Raw genomic sequence first — 19,163 nt, forward strand, 5'->3', positions numbered from 1 at the left:
TCGTTTAACACAGGACGCCGAGGGGCCCTTTGGGTAACGGCTCCAGCGTAACAAAGCAGGAAGACCAAGGGATTATGACCAATGCTTCCTGTTTTAAATTGCATTCATGATTCATTGTTGGAGAAGTGTCTTGAAAACAAATTCAAATTGCATTTCCAGCTCCTTGATTTGGATCCGATCTTCCGTTGGAAGTCCCTGACTGTGTTTCCTGCCAGGTGCACGATGTTAACGAGTCATTACGAGCCGTTTCAGAATATGACCCCATCTGACGTGACGCGTGTGAAGCTTCTCCATAGCCAAATCAACTCCCGCCCGCTCGCTGGCTTTTGCGCCCTTGAGATAACGTCTCAAAGGAGCAATACAACGTGGGGTTGCTGAACGCCCATAAGTCACTCCCTCAAAGGGGTCTTACGAAAGGCTAGCTTCGAGTTGATCCGTCCTTCATGCATCCTGCAGTTGCAGACACTGCCATCTCTCTAAGAGGCCAGCATTTGGAAATGGCTTGCATACCTTGCTTCTTGTCCAGTGAATTTAAGACTGATAAGTCTCTGAATGCTTAGCTCAGAGACTGAGGACCATCTCCCGCGTTTCATTGCTGAAACCGGCTGGTAACAATTAAAGAGTTAAAAATAAAACCTGCCTTGCAGAACCAATTAAAAGGCTTTAGGGCAACCCATAACATCGGGGTGGTGACATCCAGAAGGTGTGTGTGCTTGTCAACACTGTCGTATCAACACGTATTCTGGTCCTGGGTTAAAAAAAAAGAAGCTTGAAATCCACCAATAATGTGGACTGTGCACAATTCAATGAATTAATAATAAATAATCTTACCATGCTGAGGACATCCATTCTCCGTGTTTTTAGAAAGCTATGTTCAATGCAGAGGATAATTGGGCGGGAGCATAATTTCCGGTTTGGCGTTATTTCCTGTAAAATATAAACGACCTAGGTAATTTCGCAGCAGTTCTCGCCGCCGTTCACAACAACTAACTTGCATTAAAAAACAAATATGCGTGGTTGGCGGTGTGATCTCTGGTAGCGCGAGATGAAGGGCCCCGGGCGGCTGACACCCGCGCCTTCACCTCATTTACCCAGGCACGCATTCTGCACTTAAGCTTCTATTTGTCGTCATTGTACACCCTACCTCGTTTGGCTGGAGCACAGTGGCATCATTATTTCGGCAACGTGTACAATTTTAATTAACCCTAACATTCCCCCAGGGCCAACTCAGAGACGTGTGTAATGATCATAAAACATTGGGGAATGTATGGTTTGCATTAATGTTGTTTAGACCCCAACAGGGCCTTTTGGAATGTGGTTTGCGATTCCTGTAATGGATCGAGTTCTCTCACGGCTCAACTATTGCAATTTCCTGATACTTATTTTCGCTGCTGTAGCAGTGAACATTTGATCAGACCCAATTCTGTTCCTGGGGAGTGGGAGGAACACTGGCACAATCTGAGCATTTGAATGCTATGTTTGCATGCGTATCATCTTCTTATTTGAACCCCCCCCCCCCCCCCCACCCCTAACACACTAACACAGAGACACACAAACACAGACAAGCACACAGATTCATCTATCTGGGGCCAATTAGTCCAGTACAGGAGGAAGCAGCTGGGGAAGGTGGATCAGGAGGTCAGAGCCTCACGGTGCTGTTTATGCTCGCTGTGCATTCTGCACCGAGGTTTGCTAGTTTCTGCTGCTCAAGTTGCCACACACAAGGGCCGTGCATCTACATCAGATTCATACCTGTGTATAATTTCCATCCCTTAGATAAAGGTACGACACACACATACATGTCATAGCACACTATCATGTATCTGTTTTACCAATACTGCTACTTCTCTTTTGACAGGCCCAAACAGGGTCATGGGAGATCTCACCGCCTGCTGCCACCGTTCACTCTAATATTCCCTCTAAGTGATCCCATGGTATTATAACAGAGGAGTTTAGGAGATGACTGCAAACGGCCCTTCACAGATCTCAGAGGGACGTGCTTTCCACCCTCGGGGAGGAGGAACGTCCCGCCACACGTCAGAGACAAAGGAAATTGCCGTCGGGATACAGCAGAAAACAAATGGCCAAGCAGTGATGGAACGATAACAACTAAAAAGGTGGATCGGTATTTGTCTCTTTGTCTCTCTTTCGCAACTTCACACGCTCACACACACAGGATGATATTCATATGCATACTAAGAACGACACATTCATAGACACCCAGGCAGCGCTGGCCTCCTCTCAGGGGGGTGATGAGGTGTCAGGTGACGTGATGCTCATGAATATGCAGATGAACAGTGGAGGTAGGCTTTTGAACACTGAAAGGAAGAAGAATTACGCAACCTACAGCAATCCCTGCTCGCTCGATGCGTCAATTAACTCAAAATACCAATAGCGCGTGTGTGTGTGTGTGTGTGTGTGTGTGTGTGTGTGTGTGTGTGTGTGTGTGTGTGTGTGTGTGTGTGTGTGTGTGTGTGTGTGTGTGTGCATTTGAGAGAAAGTGAGAGTAAGGGAGCTGGTGTATGTTAGTGCTTGAATTAAGACATTATTTGTTTGTGTCTTCACTGTAATTGGGTTGATAGCTATGCAATTCAGGTCACATCCTGATTGTCCATTACACCAATTATACTGGTCTATTGGTTGTCCTGCCTTCACTCTTCCTGCATACGGCCACAAATAATGTCCTGATTGCTCAGACTTGCAATGCCAGCTTTGTTAAACAATTAGCAGTGTTGGAATCACAAAAGCTTTTGGAATAATTCCACCATCTGTGTGCTTTTTTTTAGGCTACTTTGTTCATTCAATTCGTAGGTAGAATTTGTTTATGACTTTGTCTTAACTGTTCAATTCATTGTTCACAAAGTAAACATAATATTGATTCAGAGTTTAATTGTATTGTTTGCTAAAACAATTAAGTTCCTCATTTGATCCAGGTCCAAATGAAGGGAAAACAATTATTTGGCTCTTGTTTGAATCAACAAATGATTTTGACTGATTTAGGGATCACCAGTTGTGAATAATTTACAGGAAAGCTTTTTCCCCTCATCAAATTGGTTGCTTCTGGGAATTGTTATTTGTGTCATGTTCATTCTGCTGTACAAAATCAATGCTTAAAGGTGCCATCATCATTTTTGCATATTCCCTCTGTATCCAACAATGTTACTAAGCCTACTAAGAGCTCTTATGTAAATGTGTTGAGTAATTGTTCCTGGTGTTTGCTTTGTCCAATATAATAAAGAAGTAAGAGAGACCAAAGGAGAATTCAACTTCTCTCTCAGCCACGAATCTGCTCTTGGATTCTACCATGACATCAAAGACTCCAAGGGTGAAGGTACTGTAAATCCTGCATGTTTGCACATAAAATATAGTTCAGGAAATCGAGACACACAAACAAAGACGAATGAACACAGTGGCAGTTTGGGAAGGCGAGGTTCAATTTTGGATGTACGCTCTTTTTGTCGATTTCCTGGAAGCTAACGCAGCAATAGGGAATGTGAACCAAGAACAAATATAGGAAAGAATTCAAAGGCAGTATGTGAAAATAAATGTGTATTTTCTGTATTTTGAAAAGTTTCCCCACATTGTAATGAGACAGGGGGTGGAAAAGTTATTCCCAAAACGCTGTTGGAGTCTTCGTCTCTTCTTCATTTCTGTTCTGCCAAACAAGACTGACTCCTAAAATGTCTGAATAACACAATCTTTTCATAAAGGTCCTGTTCCCGTTGGAATGGATTCAGAGAGACAAAAAGAGGATAACAATGGCATTGTCATGTACGATCCATGAAGGAGAGTAATTGCCAGCCTTCTTTTCAATTAATTTAAGTACTTTAATTATTACAGACAATTTCACTAGATTTGATTCATCCTCCACACCCTCAATAAAAAGAACAGCTTCCCTGCGCATGCAGAGGCCAATGTAGTAGAAATAATCTGATAATTGTTCCACTCCCTTGCTCGTGTTCTGATGTGTGCCCTACCAAGTGTGAGATCTGTGGATGACAATGAAACCGTTATTCTACCAAATAAGTAATTGATGATTATTCTAAGGACTCAGTAGAAAAGGAATCGGACACAAGTGGGTACTGTGCTTAATGCACATGCTCAGAGTTCCTTTGTGTTCCTCCATCTGTAGTTTACACGCCTGACTACGCGGCAACCTCCATTAGAAAATCATATTCCAACGTTCCCCTAATGGGAAGGGAAATCCCCGACAATGTGCTGAGATGTTTAGTACAGTTCAGAGGCAATGTCAGATATCAATTACCGTGTGTGTGAGAACAAAGGAGAGAGAGGAAGAGAGAGCGAGAGGTTTTACCCCGCGACCATGAGGGAATTCTTTAATTGAGTGGTGTTCCCCCGATCTCCTCCAGGGTTTTTAAAATTGCCCTCCCTGTGGATGGGTTTCTGTGTCAGTGTCAGAATCGAATATTTCCTGCTTGATAAAAAAAAAAAATCCCTATATAGTTTTTTTCCCTTATCTTTAATTTGAAGGCTGACTTTTGCCGCCGTCTGCCAGAGTACAATCACATTCCAATTCACCCCTAAAGCGAGATCTCCAGTGTCTCCCGACGCACAGGCACCAATGATTAACTGTGAGCAATTATTATAGGGGTAGGGGTCGTCTCCCTGCTCTCCTTACATGACACACACACACACGCTATTACTACAGAGACATGATATTACGGGATTCTGTGCGGGCTGCATGTCACTCCTTGAGAGGCCTGCTCTCACACGTTCTCTGTGAACCGGGGACATGTGCATATGCATAGCAGCCACACATGTTCCTGATAGGCAGAACAAAACAAGCAGGAGACACACGCCCACACACACGCCTTGAACATGCATACGTCTATTAACCAAGGAAATACACATATGCACTATGTTGTAACATGGTGAATGAATGTTGATATAACATATGTTTCATGAAACTAAATAAGCTTTTATCAAAGAAAGTAGCTCTCTAAGTTAGCTATGGGTCTGAAGGTATACTCGTGCTCATAATCAATGTCATGAGATATACCTGTATTCACCCCTACTATGGCACCACATTGATAAAGGCCTGGAAATGGTTTCCTATATCAATATAACTTTCTCAGCAAAATAATTTAATAATTTGTTTGATCCATGCTCTTTTAAATATAAATTCAAGTACTATTTTATGATAGAAATATAATATAAGATATAAATGTTTAATATAGTGCAACATTTATAAATATGAATGTGGCACACGATCTCATGAAAAGATTTCATAAAAAACTAAACATATTTCATTAATTATCAGAAGAGAGTGAAATGTTCTTTGAGAATATCTGTTCTATTTCATTCCTACTGACCGCCAGAGGCGGTGCTTTAGCACTGGATGTTCCATCTCGCGCATGCGCAGGTCGAGTAATTATACCAAAAAAGTCACCTGTGACACCTGGGTGACCCGAGAAAGTCTATATATTCCGGAGTCACCCGAGGTTCTGTTCCTTCTATTTTCTCGCGGTAGCGTACTAGCAGGACACACAAACATTGTTTGTTGTAAGAGATACCATATTAGCTTGTCGCAAGTAGCCTTGTAACCCAAGGGTTGGTGCCTCGATTTAACTTCGTCCACCAAGGGCTGCGACTCGCAATTAGTTTGATATCGGCAGGGGTGAGTAAAGTGTGTAGGCTACGCGTAGTCGACTATCCGTCGGCTAGCGCGGCAGCCGATTTCACCTTTCTACCCTTTGCTTTAATTTGCTTAGAGCATTAATTGGCGGCTAGTTTTCAGTCGCCGTGTTATTCTTTCGGTCTCGCACCGTTTCTCGGGTGCGTTCGCCTAAGCCCGGTTGCTCATTTGTATGCGCCAGTGCGCGGCTTGGGGTCCAAGCCGCCGTCACTGTATTTATTTAGCCAGTTGCGCTCTTTAATTAATCGCCAGTGAGTGGCTTGGTTTTCAAAAAGCCGTCACTGTATTTTCCTGGCGCCGTCACTCTATCGTCGGGCGCATTATTGCTCGGGTGCTCTCGCCTGTAGCTTGATTGCCTAGCCTGCGCTGATTGCTCTCCGGTGCGCTGCTTGGATTACCAAGGCTCGCCGTCACTGTGTTGTTGCCGGGGTGTCGCGTCGTTGCTCGGGTGCTCTCGCCTAAAGCTCGATTGCCTAGCCTGTGTTAATTTGCTCTCCAGTGGGCTGCTTGGGTTTCCAAGGCTCGCCGTCACTGTTATTGTCGGAGTCAAGTGTCGCGTCGCTCGGGTGCTCTCGCCTGTAGCTCGCCGTCACTGTTATTGTCGGAGGGTCGCGTCGCTCGGGTGCTCTCGCCTGTAGCTCGCCGTCACTGTTATTGTCGGAGGGTCGCGTCGCTCGGGTGCTCTCGCCTGTAGCTCGCCGTCACTGTTATTGTCGGGCTGTCGCGTCGTTGCTTGGGTGCTCTCGCCTAGAACTCGATTGCCTAGCCTGTATTAATTTGCTCTCCAGTGGGCTGCTTGGGTTTCCAAGGCTTGCCGTCACTGTTATTGTCGGGGTGTCGCGTCGCTCGGGTGCTCTCGCCTGTAGCTTGCCGTCACTGTTATTGTCGGGGTGTCGCGTCGTTGCTCGGGTGCTCTCGCCTAAAGCTCGATTGCCTAGCCTACTGATTAATTTGCTTGCAATTTGCCGACATGCTAAGCGCCCATAGTTGTGTCACCTGCATGGCCTCCCTGCAGGCGGAGGATGGCCATGACCAGTGCCCTGCGTGTCTCGGGGTTGAACACCTCAGGGAAGCAGTGTCGGATAACCCGTGCATGAACTGTAGTTTCATGCCTCATGCACTGAGGCTAGCTAGGTTGGCTGAGGTGGAGGGCAGACCAGGGTTGCCCCCTTCGGGTCTTGGTCCTAGTGGCACCAGGCGCCGTGCCTCGGCAGCTGGGGGACCCCCCGGGAAGTCCCGTAAGGTCGAAAACTTGGCAAACCAAGTGAATAAGCTCTCGGATGAGGTTGCTCAGATTAAAACCCTCCTACAGAACCTCCAACCAGCTCAGGGTGTACCAGCCGCGGCCCCTGCGGCTGCGCAACCCACTTATACAGAGGATGACATGCTGTCTACAGCTGCGTCCTGTAGCCTTTTTGCAGAGGAGGAAGAGCAAGCGTCCCTTGCCTCTCAGGCGTTCTCTCAAGGGTCTCTGGGCGGCTCGGCTAGAGGGTCAGTGTCCGGCTGCGACACTGTTAGACCAGCCGTGCGAATGGCCCTGGCAACACTGGGGTTGGATGAAGCTCCTGTTTCATCTGCACATGTGAACGCCTTTTTTCCACAGGCCGCTCAACCTTCCGTTTTCTCTTTGCCCCCCTCTGAGCCGTACATCGCAGAGCTTCATAGATGCTGGCCAGATTCAAGGGCTCTCTCCCATCACACTAGTGATAGCAGAGGTCTGGCAACTATGGCCAATGCTGATTCTTATGGCTTGGACCGGTTAGCTCCGATTGAGCCTGCTATAGCGTCCCTGGTTGTCTCCCCGGACGAGGCTCTGAGAACCGATGCGCGCTGCCCTCGGCCCCAGTGCCGGATTACAGATGACCTCCTTACCAGGAGTTATAACATTGCTGCCCGTGTGGGACGTCTTGGGAATTCGCTCTCTCACATCGTTCTGGCGCTGTCTCAGACTATACGTGGGTCAGGTGCTGATCCTTCAGCACAGACCCTCAGTGATGCTTCACTGCAAACCTTTGCTTACATGACTAGGGAGCTAGGCAGGTTAATGTCAACTGTTACGTTGGCGCGCCGCCAGGTTTGGCTGGCGCAGTCACCGCTTTCGGAGGTGTGTCGACGGACCCTCCGTTCTCTTCCAGTAGTCCCAGGCCAGACATTTGGGCCAGCTGCTCTTCAGGCCCTGGAGCGAAGTGTACAGGTAGGCCAGGCTAGCCAGCAGTTTGCTAGCTTACGGCGTGCACCTCTGCTCCATTCTAGGCCGGGGGCCTCTGCGGTACCCCGTGCCAATAGCTCTCAACCACGTTCAGGTGGACAATCGAGGGGCCAGCACTTCTCAGCACGGGCTGACCAGCGCCGTAGCTCTGCGCCACGGGTGGCATTTCAGGCGCCAAGAGGTTCGGCGCCCAGTCGCCGCCCCCCCAGGGCCCCTAGGGGCAGGGGGGGTAGGTACTGAAGTCCAAGGGCCGGTCGTCGGACGCTTTTCTCAGCAGCACTTGAGCTACTGGCAAGAGCAGACCACAGACCCTTGGATAGTGTCCACGCTATCCAACGGGTACACACTACAATTCCGACGCCGGCCCCCAACTTTCAGCGGGATCAAGGTTACCGTGGTCACCAATCCCGACAGATCCCTGGTCCTGAGACAGGAAGTAGCCACCCTCCTTGGGAAGGGTGCCATCGAAGTAGTAGAACCACAAGAACAGCTCGATGGGTTCTACTCAACCTACTTTCTGGTACCGAAGAAGGATGGCGGGTTTCGCCCCATTCTGGACTTGAGAGGGCTGAATCAGTTCCTCAAGGTTCTTCCCTTCCACATGCTGCGTGTTGCGGACGTCCTCCAGGCTATCGCTCAGGGGGACTGGTTCGTATCAATAGACCTGAAAGACGCTTACTTTCACGTCCCTATTGCCCAACGTCACAGGCGGTTCCTCCGCTTTGCTTTTCTGGGCAAGGTTTACCAGTTCAGGGTTCTTCCGTTCGGGCTGTCTCTGGCCCCGCGTATATTTACACGGTGTGTAGCAGCAGCCCTGTCACCATTACAGGCCACAGGTATGGCGATACTGCCATACCTGGACGACTGGTTGGTCATTTCCCCAACTCGGGAGCAGGCGGTCAGGGACACAGCCACTCTCCTCAGCCATGTGGACCGGCTTGGCCTTATGGTCAATTTTACCAAGAGCAACCTTACACCTTGTCGGGTTGTGAGCTATCTGGGGCTGGTGCTCGACTCGGTGGCCATGCGAGCCTGCCTCTCTCCAAAGCGCGTAGCTACCATTCTGCAGCTGCTACAGCGCTTCAGGCGGGGGAAGTTGCTGGAATACAGCCTCTTCCTTCGACTGATAGGTCTGCTGACCTCAGCATCCATGGTGGTCCCACTAGGCCTTCTGGAATTGCGTCCCCTTCAGATCTGGGTGAATGGTCTCCACTTGGACCCCAAGTGGCAGAGACACAAGATGGTCAGGGTGTCTGGGCGGTGCCTTCGGGCCCTCAGACCCTGGAGAGAGAGGGCATACCTGATTGCGGGGTCGCCCTTAGGGAGGATAGCTTCCCGGCGGGAGGTTGTGGAGACGGACGCCTCCCTTTCCGGCTGGGGTGCAGTATGGCAGTGCAGGACTGTCAGAGGCCAGTGGGATGCCCAGCAGAGACTGGAGCATATAAATGTGCTGGAACTCCTTGCGGTGTTCTTAGCTCTCAGGCACTTCCTTCCAGTTCTGAGGGACCGACATGTTCTTGTCCGGACAGACAACACCTCCACAGTTTACCACGTCAACCATCAGGGGGGCACCAGATCGAGGCAGAGCCTGCGGGTCACGCAAGGGCTCCTTCGGTGGGCGTTCCCCCATTTTCTAAGCCTGAGGGCTGTCCATGTTCCAGGTGTCCGGAACACAGCGGCAGACCTTCTCTCTCGCCAAGGGCCACCCCCCGGAGAGTGGAGACTCCATCCGGAGGTGGTGGGGATGATTTGGGACAGGTATGGCAGGGCAGTGGCGGATCTCTTTGCTTCCGAAGAGACCACCCACTGTCCCCTTTGGTTCTCCTTGACGGAGAGGACCAGTCCCCTAGGGCAGGACGCTCTGGCTCATGCTTGGCCAGACAGCCTGCTTTATGCATTTCCCCCAATTCCCCTTTTACTGGCAACGCTGGACAGGGTCCAGCGTGGCTGTCACAGCCTACTTCTGGTGGCTCCACATTGGCCAGGAAGGCCATGGTTCCCACCATTACTGAAACTCCTCAACGGAGAGCCTTGGTGCCTCCCAGAGAGACGGGACCTTCTGTCTCAGGTAGGCGGACGCATATGGCACACGAATCCTGGCCGCCTGCGGCTGTGCGTGTGGCCCCTGAGAGCCAGGACCCACTGCTGAGGTCTTGCGACCAGTCAGTGGTCCGTACTATTTTTAGTTCAAGGGCACCCTCCACTAGGTTGCTCTATGCAAACAGGTGGAAGTTGTTTTCACAGTGGTGCGTGGCGCGGGGCGAAGTCCCGGAGACCTGCTCAGTGGTAGTGATACTACACTTCCTGCAGTCTGTGTTGGACAACAGAAGAGCTGCGTCTACCCTGCGTGTTTATATGGCCGCGATCTCAGCCACACACGCAAGGGTGGATAACCAGATGGTAGGGTCCCACTACCTAATCAGGCAGTTTCTGAAGGGAGCCCAGAGGCTTCAACCGCCGCGATCCCTGAGGGCACCATTATGGGACCTGAAAGTAGCTCTGAGGTCCTTATGTCTACCCCCATTTGAGCCACTAAGTCAGGCAGACCTGACGCGGCTGTCCATGAAGACGGCATTTCTCCTTGCCATTGCAACTGCAAAACGGGTCGGTGAACTCCATGCCTTGTCAGTAAGCCAGGCGTGTTTGCGCTGGCACGCAGATGGGTCAGGAGTGGTGCTCTGGCCGAACCCATCCTTCCTACCCAAACGATTGTCTCCCCATCATGTAAACCAATCAATCGAGTTGGCTGCTTTCAATCCCCCAGGCTCTCCAGGGGTGCAGAAAGAGTGTCAGACCTGTTGTGCCCGGTGCGGGCGCTTAGGGCATATGTTGAAGCGACAACCAGCTTGCGTAAGACGGATAACCTCTTTGTCTGTTACGGGGGCTGCAGGAAGGGGGCTGCCCTATCGAAACAGAGACTCTCCCACTGGGTTGTGGATGTGATCTTGAATGCCTATAGGGCGCAGGGGCTCCCTATGCCCTTGGCCGTTAAGTGCCACTCTACCAGGAGTATGGCTACTTCATGGGCTGCCTTGAAGGGGGTTCCACTTCAGGACATTTGCTCCGCGGCTACATGGTCCTCATCATGTACGTTTGCCCGATACTACAGGGTTAATGTCGCTGCTCCTCATCCTGTGGCGACGGCTGTCCTGTCGGCGGCTTCGAGCCCTTGATTGAAGTGAGCACTCTTCGTGACCTTTTTGGTATTAGTCATCCAGTGCTAAAGCACCGCCTCTGGCGGTCAGTAGGAATGAAATAGAACGATAGTTACGTATGTAACTACGGTTCTATGAATTCCGGATGACCGCCAGAGTTCTCTGTCACTCAGACTTCTCAGATCCGCGAGAAGATCCAGTTGGAACAGAACCTCGGGTGACTCCGGAATATATAGACTTTCTCGGGTCACCCAGGTGTCACAGGTGACTTTTTTGGTATAATTACTCGACCTGCGCATGCGCGAGATGGAACATCCAGTGCTAAAGCACCGCCTCTGGCGGTCATCCGGAATTCATAGAACCGTAGTTACATACGTAACTATCGTTTTGAGTCGACTGCACCTCCCTCTGGTTGAGCCAATTTCACTTTTGCTGCCGGATAATTCATGACCAATCAGGGCATCTCTTCCCTGATTGGTTCAGTGATTTCATTTTGCCTGCCTATCACATGAAGGCACACCAGCATTATCCACCGCTCACAGCACCAAAGAAATGTGGGTCTCTTATTTGCCCTCAGTCTTTTAACAGGTCTCATATCTTACCTATATTACCTTTAACCAGATTATGCTTTTTATTTATTTAATATTAATCAATTTGTTGAAGCAATGTCTTGCGTGTTGTCTTGGTAACCATTTTACCAGCGGGAAAGACCTCTAAGTATGCCAATGATCTATGACAGTCCACATGTTAAAAATGTAAACTTGGTATTTAAATAGCATAGTTTATATCCTTAAAATTACAAAGTTTGACGGCAAACAGCAATTGTACAATGGGCAATTGAATATGTAACTTATATTAGTGTTAAATATTAACAAGACCATTATACAACCAAGGCTTGAGGATTAGGGATTGATTGATTTGAGATTCAGAGTCCTCTGAGTAGAAGGCGAGGCTGCTCCATTAATTTTATTCCTTGAATAAATGTTCTTAGAATGATCACTTTGATCTTGGAAATGTCGTCTGCAACCAAAGGCTTCACAAGTCTTTACATGCCATGTGCTTGGAGTTATTACATCGGGGGTAGAGCCCTCTTTTGAGCATCTAAAATGAAAACCAGGGGGTAGTCCTGAATATAAATGATCACAGTGCAAAGAGTGAGAATTAGTGAGAAAAATTTCATCTTATTACTAATTTGCAGGAAACGTTGCGATTTGATAGTTTACATCCATCAAATGCAAGAGCATCAGCCACAGAGTGGCTGATTCATACAGGCTGAGTCAACCAAAGAAAAGTATTACAAATTATGAATTGTGTCAAATATTGTTTGTGATGCCTTATGTTTGCGTTATTAAGTCCGGGGAGTTACCCAAAAATAGCAAATGAGAAATGCTGGGGAAAGATAAAACCCCCATTCCAATAGACTCGTTAATTCTATGATTATTTGACATAAAATGTAAAACCAAAATCTTGGAAAGAAGTGGGGAGTTTAAATTCATCACCCTCACAGATATCAAAATTAAATATAAATGCCGCAATTTAGAAAATACAAACACATATAACATAATTACACACCAAATGATGTGTTTAAACGTCAAAAAACAAATAAATTGATTCAAATCAACGACGATTGCCACCGTTTTCGATGTTGTTACAGATCTTAAGTCGGAGCAACTGGCTCTGTTTGATTATACCCACATTCCCAACATGTAATTCCAGGTTGGAAAACCGTTAATAAATGTTTACAAGTTGGAGCTTATTTTTTTCAGAGTTCCAAGTTGCCTTGACTGCAGAATGAGACCTGGACCGTAAATGATGTGCATGACCTATTTCAATCTGAACCACAAGATACAGAGCTGTTGCTCTCCCTCTCGCCCTGTGAACCCCCTGGGGAACTGGGCAACCCATGTAACCAAAACTTTTTTTGATTTTCCCATCGTCTTTTCCGCATCTCTCTCAAAATACTTTGTTTCAAAACCACAACCTCGCCTGCCTGCCGTGTGACTATGATGTTGCTTGCTTCCCATGCCCTCACGCCTCCACTCTGTGACTCTCCCTGTCTTGTGTGCACTTGTGATGAACTGAGATTGTAGGCAGTGTGATGGAGAATGGCTGAGGTGTGACTGTGTTTGGGATTGCAAGCTAAATCACAATTTTAAATGATGTGTGTTAAGCTTCCCTTTTTAAATATGCGTTTTTATTTTCCCTGCCTGCAGTATTTAGCATAAAGGTTTGTTATTTAATTATGGAGGGGATGGTAATTACACTATTGGTGATTCAGATAGCATGCCACTGTTGGACCATGTAGCCTACCTGGGACCACACAAGATAATTATGGATTTTTTGTAATGCTAAATAGATTTTATTGCTTTTCAGCGCCACCTCCAGGTTTTAAATCTTGTTTTAGTGGTCCTGTAGGATTCTCAGATAATGCTATTTTAATATTTAATACAGGATTTTTATTTTATTAATGTAGTTAAATCCTAGCCTGGGAACCAGATGAATCACCTGGCTCATGTTTTATTTGCTCTGGCATATGTGTCTGGCCCCCCTTCCTTTCAGACAGATTTCAAGCAGGCTTACGGGCCAATCACAACCGCTTATCTCATATGGGGCAGGTTCGATAGGATGACTGATCAGAGGAGTCCTACATAAACAACCAAGATGCTCACCCTGATGTGTGACATGGTTCATTGCTCTGATTAGTTGTTGGTCTATCCAATAGTTTCCAGAGGTATTTTGATCTGCGGTCCTTTCAGTGTTGCTAATGGAGTTCGACAAGGGGGGCTACTGTCACCAGCCCTCTTCAATCTGTACATGAACGATTTATCTGACCAACTGAACGATTGTAGAACGGGCTGTATGATTGGTAACACGGTGATTAACCATTTAATGAATGCGGATGATTTGGCCATTCTCTTCTCCCAGTAGTGCTGGGTTTCAGCAGTTGTTAAATGTGGTGTACAGAATATGGTGTCAAACATGATGTGCAATACAATTCAAATAAGAGCAGTGGTGATAATATGTAGGGCGAAGGGAGATAAGGACCTCCACTTCCACTATTTATCTTTCTGTGGAAAAGCTTTGTGTTTGTTATAAAGTAAGTACCTCGGGCACTTTATAACAGATCAAATGTCTGACGATGACGACATTTTAAGACAGTGTCGTACATTATATGCCCAAGCCAATATTTGCAAGAAAATTTCATATGTGTTCTGATCATGTTAAAATATGTCCTCTTTAGAGCATATTGCACTCCCCTATATACTTCCCCCTTATGGGGTAAGTTAAAAAAATCAAGTATGCACAGACTACAAGTTGCTTGCAACGATTGTTTTAGGATCCTACTTAGAAGACCTAGGTGGAGTAGTGCAAGTGAGCTATTTGTGAATGCAGGAGTTAACACCTTACAAGCTTTATTTAGGAACCTTATGCACAGATTTATCGGTCCCTTGAAATACTCAAAGAATGTAATTATAATTGCTGTCGAACCCAAGTTATAGCGCAGTACGCTACCAGTCATACCTTTGGAGGCATTGGTATAAGTGCCTTTTATAATTGGTCTTTATGTTTTTATTCTTATTTATGTGTGTGTTGTCCATTTCTTGTATTGTATGTTTTTAAATGGACCTTGAGTCTAATAATAAAAGGTTGATGATGATGATGATGATGTGCCCGTTGATAACGGCCATTTGAATCTGAAATTTACTGAGAGGTTACAGACTAGTATTCATTCGTTTTTAAGAAGTTTTGTCCTTTTTGAAACATTTCACAAGGTCATTTCTCAAGGTATTTTCCTTTATAAATGATAATTAAATCATGATTTCCATAAACAAGATCATCCATTGACAAGGTTGTTAGATGGGGGAATCCTGTCGCCTCTCGTGGTTGAAGCATTGATTTGCAGACTACTACTTTAGGGTCAGAGGATAATGAAATAACTTGTGGCATTGCAAAAAGGTAAGGGGACGTGGAAAATTGTGGGTATATTCAGAAAATATTCATAACTTCCCCCCTGCATGTCTTAGAAGGGGCAAACCGTTTATTAATGATCTTAGTAGCTGAATGCAGAATTCAGAGAACGAGTTTGGAATATGCTCCACTGGAATTGCCATTGAGTTTTCCAGTCAGAGGGACAGGGAATTTTGTTGTGGTTATTAAATAATTTGGGGGTTGAGGAATACACTGTTTCTCATCACATTACCGGACTGGCCACAAGAAAGGTCATTATGCTGTGTGTGCAATACCTCTGTTGAAGATTGGTTTTTGCTAAAGACCTAATGTAGTTGGTCCAAGTTTGGCAAAAAACCAATTCCAACCTGAGTCAAATTGTCAACCCCCTGCTGGGAGTTGGATGGGGAGAGAGTGAACAGTTCAGATGAGAAGGCTTATTTTAATGTCCTCCATGAAGCAAAACCCAAGTATGAATGGCTCACCTGATGAGACATTAGCGATACATTAGATTGTTGCTATTTCAGTTGAAAAAGGAAATTAGATTCAGGCTGAGGGATAGCATTATTAATGTGCCTGTGGCGACTCAACACCGGCCTTTGCACATTTTGCATAATGTAGGGACTATTTTTGTGAAATTATATTTCTGTTGACCAACCCAAGATGAAATGTCAACCAGCATGTGAAAGTAATCCAGCAGTGAATTCAAACCGAGTCCTGCCTCTCCACCTCCCCATCCTCCCCCTCTCCAAATCTCCCCCTTCCTGGCACACATAAAAACGTCTTCCTCTCCCGGGATCTCCTTTTTATCGTTTCCCCATCCTCTCTTTTTAGAGTGGCTCTCTCTCCCCAGGGCCTTTTCATGTCATTAATCCACTTTCCAAATGTCATTAGAGTCATCTCTTTAGTCAGAATTCATTCCAATTAGAATCGTCCACCTTGGGATTTTCCTCTCCGTCTCATGGCTGTACGGTCCTGGTCCCTCGCCTCTCCCCACCGACGCTAACGCTGGAGTGTGTCCTTCAGAGAAAGAAAGAAATAGCATGGAGGCCAATAATAGGGAGTGAGTGGAAGACAGAGAAAACTTGGTATATATGGAGGCGGACAGAAGACTAGGGTCCAGGGAAAGAGAGGAGGGGACGGCTGGATAGATGAGACATCGTATACCGGGAGACAAGAGTGAAGTAAACTGCCACTAGAGTGAGAGTAACTGCCATGTAGTTACAAGGGCTAAGCACAAAGTTTAGAAAGTGTGCACAAAGCACTTTTCGGTCGGACACTTTTTTAGTTCAAACTAGTATTTCTAGGACAAAGTAAGGGAAATAATTGTGTCCTCCAGTTGCTATATTACTCTGTTGGATTGGTGTTACCTTATGGACTTGGTTTTTAGGACATTATTTCCATTGTAATTACATTTTGCTCCCCCCACAATGCAATATTCCAAATGAAAGTGCCCATAGCTTTTTGTACTGGCCCTGACTACAGGGTTGTATATTTAGGAATATGCAACAATAAGAGATTAGGGATGAACTGACAAGTTGCTAATATAATCTTGTGTGTGTGTGTGTGTGTGTGTGTGTGTGTGTGTGTGTGTGTGTGTGTGTGTGTGTGTGTGTGTGTGTGTGCGCGTGTGTGTGTGGCTGTCTGTAGATACAGGTGTTTATGGAAATGCCTGATTCCATTCACGTGACCACCATACAAAATGAAAGAAAAAACAGCATGCATGATTATTTTTGCCGGTGAGAGGGCAATCATCGTTTACTACGCTGTTGTGAAAATTCCATTAACAGTAAACCATGACTGGTGAAGTCTCCAAACCCCAGTGGGAGAAGAATCACAGAGATGAATAATTATAACACTAATAAATGATACCGGCCAACTTATTTTAAGAAAACCTAAGAATTAAATGCACGCCCAGTTCATGACACAAATCATTTCCAAGGAGGCAAGGGTTGAACCTCCATGGAATATTGTAAGAGCTCATTACAATTACCAATCCCCATCATCATTCAATCGCAAAATTCTAATGTGAACGCAATCTTTTTTTGGTGGGATCTAAATTCATTCATTTGAAAAAAGAAAAAAATCATGAATATAATAAACATCAGAAGATGAACCATTTCTTAAGGTCAAATCAAGGTTCCCGTCTGCCAGTGAATGTCCTCTATTGCCCAATGAACGGACCACTCTGATCCAGCTATTTCTGATTTACTGTGACTGGTAATTGGCCTGCGTTGTTTAAAGAGGAGACCTCTTTCCATGCATTACCATGAGGTTACAAAGGACAATCAATACGAACTGAAAGTGCAAAAGCCTGGATATTTTCTTTCATACTGCAGTTCCTTGTAGAGTCGTTTTAGTACATCCGTGAGTTCAGCTATTTGCATATTTGTCTGTTCATTTGTGTTCACAAAATGATGACGAACTACAAACTACAAAGACTACATTTCTCTGGGGTGTTAGTAACATACATTTCTTGTACCGACAACTATCACACCTGTGGTTGTGTTTCCTTTTGTGCGTATGTGGTTCTATGTCGTTGCAGGCATGCGTGTGCCTTTGTATGCGTTTGCACACACGCGTGTCACGATAATGCTGACCTCCTTGATATGCCCAATAATCTCCCAGGAGCCATTGCAGCGGCGTGCACTTCTGGAGACCCAATGTCACGAGTGAGGGAGAGCCAGCATGTGTGTACAATAAAGGAAGAGAGGAATGGGGGGAGAGGCAGAAAGGGGAGGGGTGAGACAAGAAGTAGGATGTAGGAACTAATGGATGGCGCCATTAAATGGAGACAAAACAGGGGAAACAAATGGAACCTGGGACTTGGCGTAACTCAGGGTAACTGTGCGAGGCGAGATGGATGGAGGACAATGGGAAGGAGAAAGAGAAAGTGAAGGGAGGGTATTACATGTTCACTGACTTGGTTCTTAGTGAGAACATCTGGGGCTGTCTGTGTCCCCTCCATCCCTGTGCACCACACTCTCATATGTCGTATGTGTATGTTTGAGTGGGATGTGCTCTATTTAACCTTGTTTCATCTCTCAATATGTGTATGTTTATCTAGATATCTATATGTATAGATATACATATACATATATAGATATTCTCTCACCTTATTACTCCCAGCATTTTTCCCCACTTCCTTGGTTCATTGTCAACAGCATCTCCACCTCCAGCTTCCAAAGAAAACAATACATCCTTTGTTTACTTTCTCTCAGATTCGATCCAACATCATAAAATGGCTGCAAAGGCATTCCCGCAGCGTGAATGATGTTGCATTGTTCGCTCGAGTTGGCGTCACACTAAACCTGCGGGTCGAATGAGTTAGGATGCTTCGACGATGCAGCGGGAGTTAGGAAGCAAGCCAAGGTTTTACAGGAACAGGCCTATTTGTTTCTGCCAACAACTCAAGTGCAGCCATCAAATGTTTTTGCCTGGGCTCTGAAGTGTCATCTGTTATATTTGGTGGTGTACATTTCCCATTGTTGTCTAAATGAGACGAAGTGACCGAGCACCCCCTTTAAGTTAGCCGAATCCATTAGTGTTAATTGACTGCAGCTTGCATAATAGAGGTGTTGGTTTACTACATCTGCCTCCTGGTTGTCATACGTTTCGGGGCGGTTTTGGGACTTGAATTGTAATGGTATTCTGCACAATAATGGAAGTCTACACCACTAAAGTGAGAGGATGAGGATGAGGGGTTTTGTCGATGGCCTATGTTCCTTTGGGAACTTAAAGGCCTAAGTAAGTAAGTACACCACTAAAGGTTATTTATATTAACGGATCAATTGTGTGTTGCAGTTGAAGAAGTGTTTTATAATGATCTTTAACCATAGGATCACAAGATCATGTAAACACATGTAACAAACATCATTCTATGTTTAAGATGTGCATTTGTTCATTTAAGCTTAAAAACCTTGAATATATTTGTCAATAGGTAATTACAAGCTGTGATTCGTGAAACAAGTTTAAAGTATTAGTTTCAAGTAGAACAGAATGCAGCATAAAAAAAAGATATCAGCCGATTTTAATTTCATAGCATTTCCATAGCAATCCCATAGTTATAATGTCTCAGTTATTATTACCTTTAAATTACGGCAACTACAATAAGATCTATAAGACCAAGCTGATGCCTCTAATGTCTTCGTAAATAACACCTCATGTTATTATATATTTAAGGTGAAGGTAACCT

General features: G+C 45.9%; 1 protein-coding gene across 1 annotated transcript; it reads left to right on the plus strand.

Moving 5' to 3' along the window:
• The first annotated feature begins 6,626 nt into the window (after positions 1-6,626).
• On the plus strand, positions 6,627-10,621 carry LOC130390942 (uncharacterized). Its single transcript, XM_056601124.1, has 3 exons — positions 6,627-7,147; positions 7,260-7,371; positions 7,855-10,621. Exons 1-3 carry the CDS (start codon positions 6,627-6,629, stop codon positions 10,012-10,014), a joined length of 2,793 nt encoding a protein of 930 aa, XP_056457099.1. The 3' UTR covers positions 10,015-10,621.
• The last annotated feature ends 8,542 nt before the right edge of the window (positions 10,622-19,163 follow it).

Source organism: Gadus chalcogrammus, chromosome 10 (assembly GCF_026213295.1).
Source record: "Gadus chalcogrammus isolate NIFS_2021 chromosome 10, NIFS_Gcha_1.0, whole genome shotgun sequence".
In the NCBI taxonomy this organism is placed as follows: Eukaryota; Metazoa; Chordata; class Actinopteri; order Gadiformes; family Gadidae; genus Gadus; species Gadus chalcogrammus.

Coding starts and splice junctions, on each gene's coding strand:
- LOC130390942 (XM_056601124.1), top strand. CDS start 6,627: ATGCTAAGCGCCCATAGTTGTGTCACCTGCATGGCCTCCCTGCAGGCG. Junction 7,148..7,259: donor CTGGGCGGCTCGGCTAGAGG/GTCAGTGTCCGG, acceptor TTTTTTCCACAG/GCCGCTCAACCTTCCGTTTT. Junction 7,372..7,854: donor TCACACTAGTGATAGCAGAG/GTCTGGCAACTA, acceptor GTGTACAGGTAG/GCCAGGCTAGCCAGCAGTTT.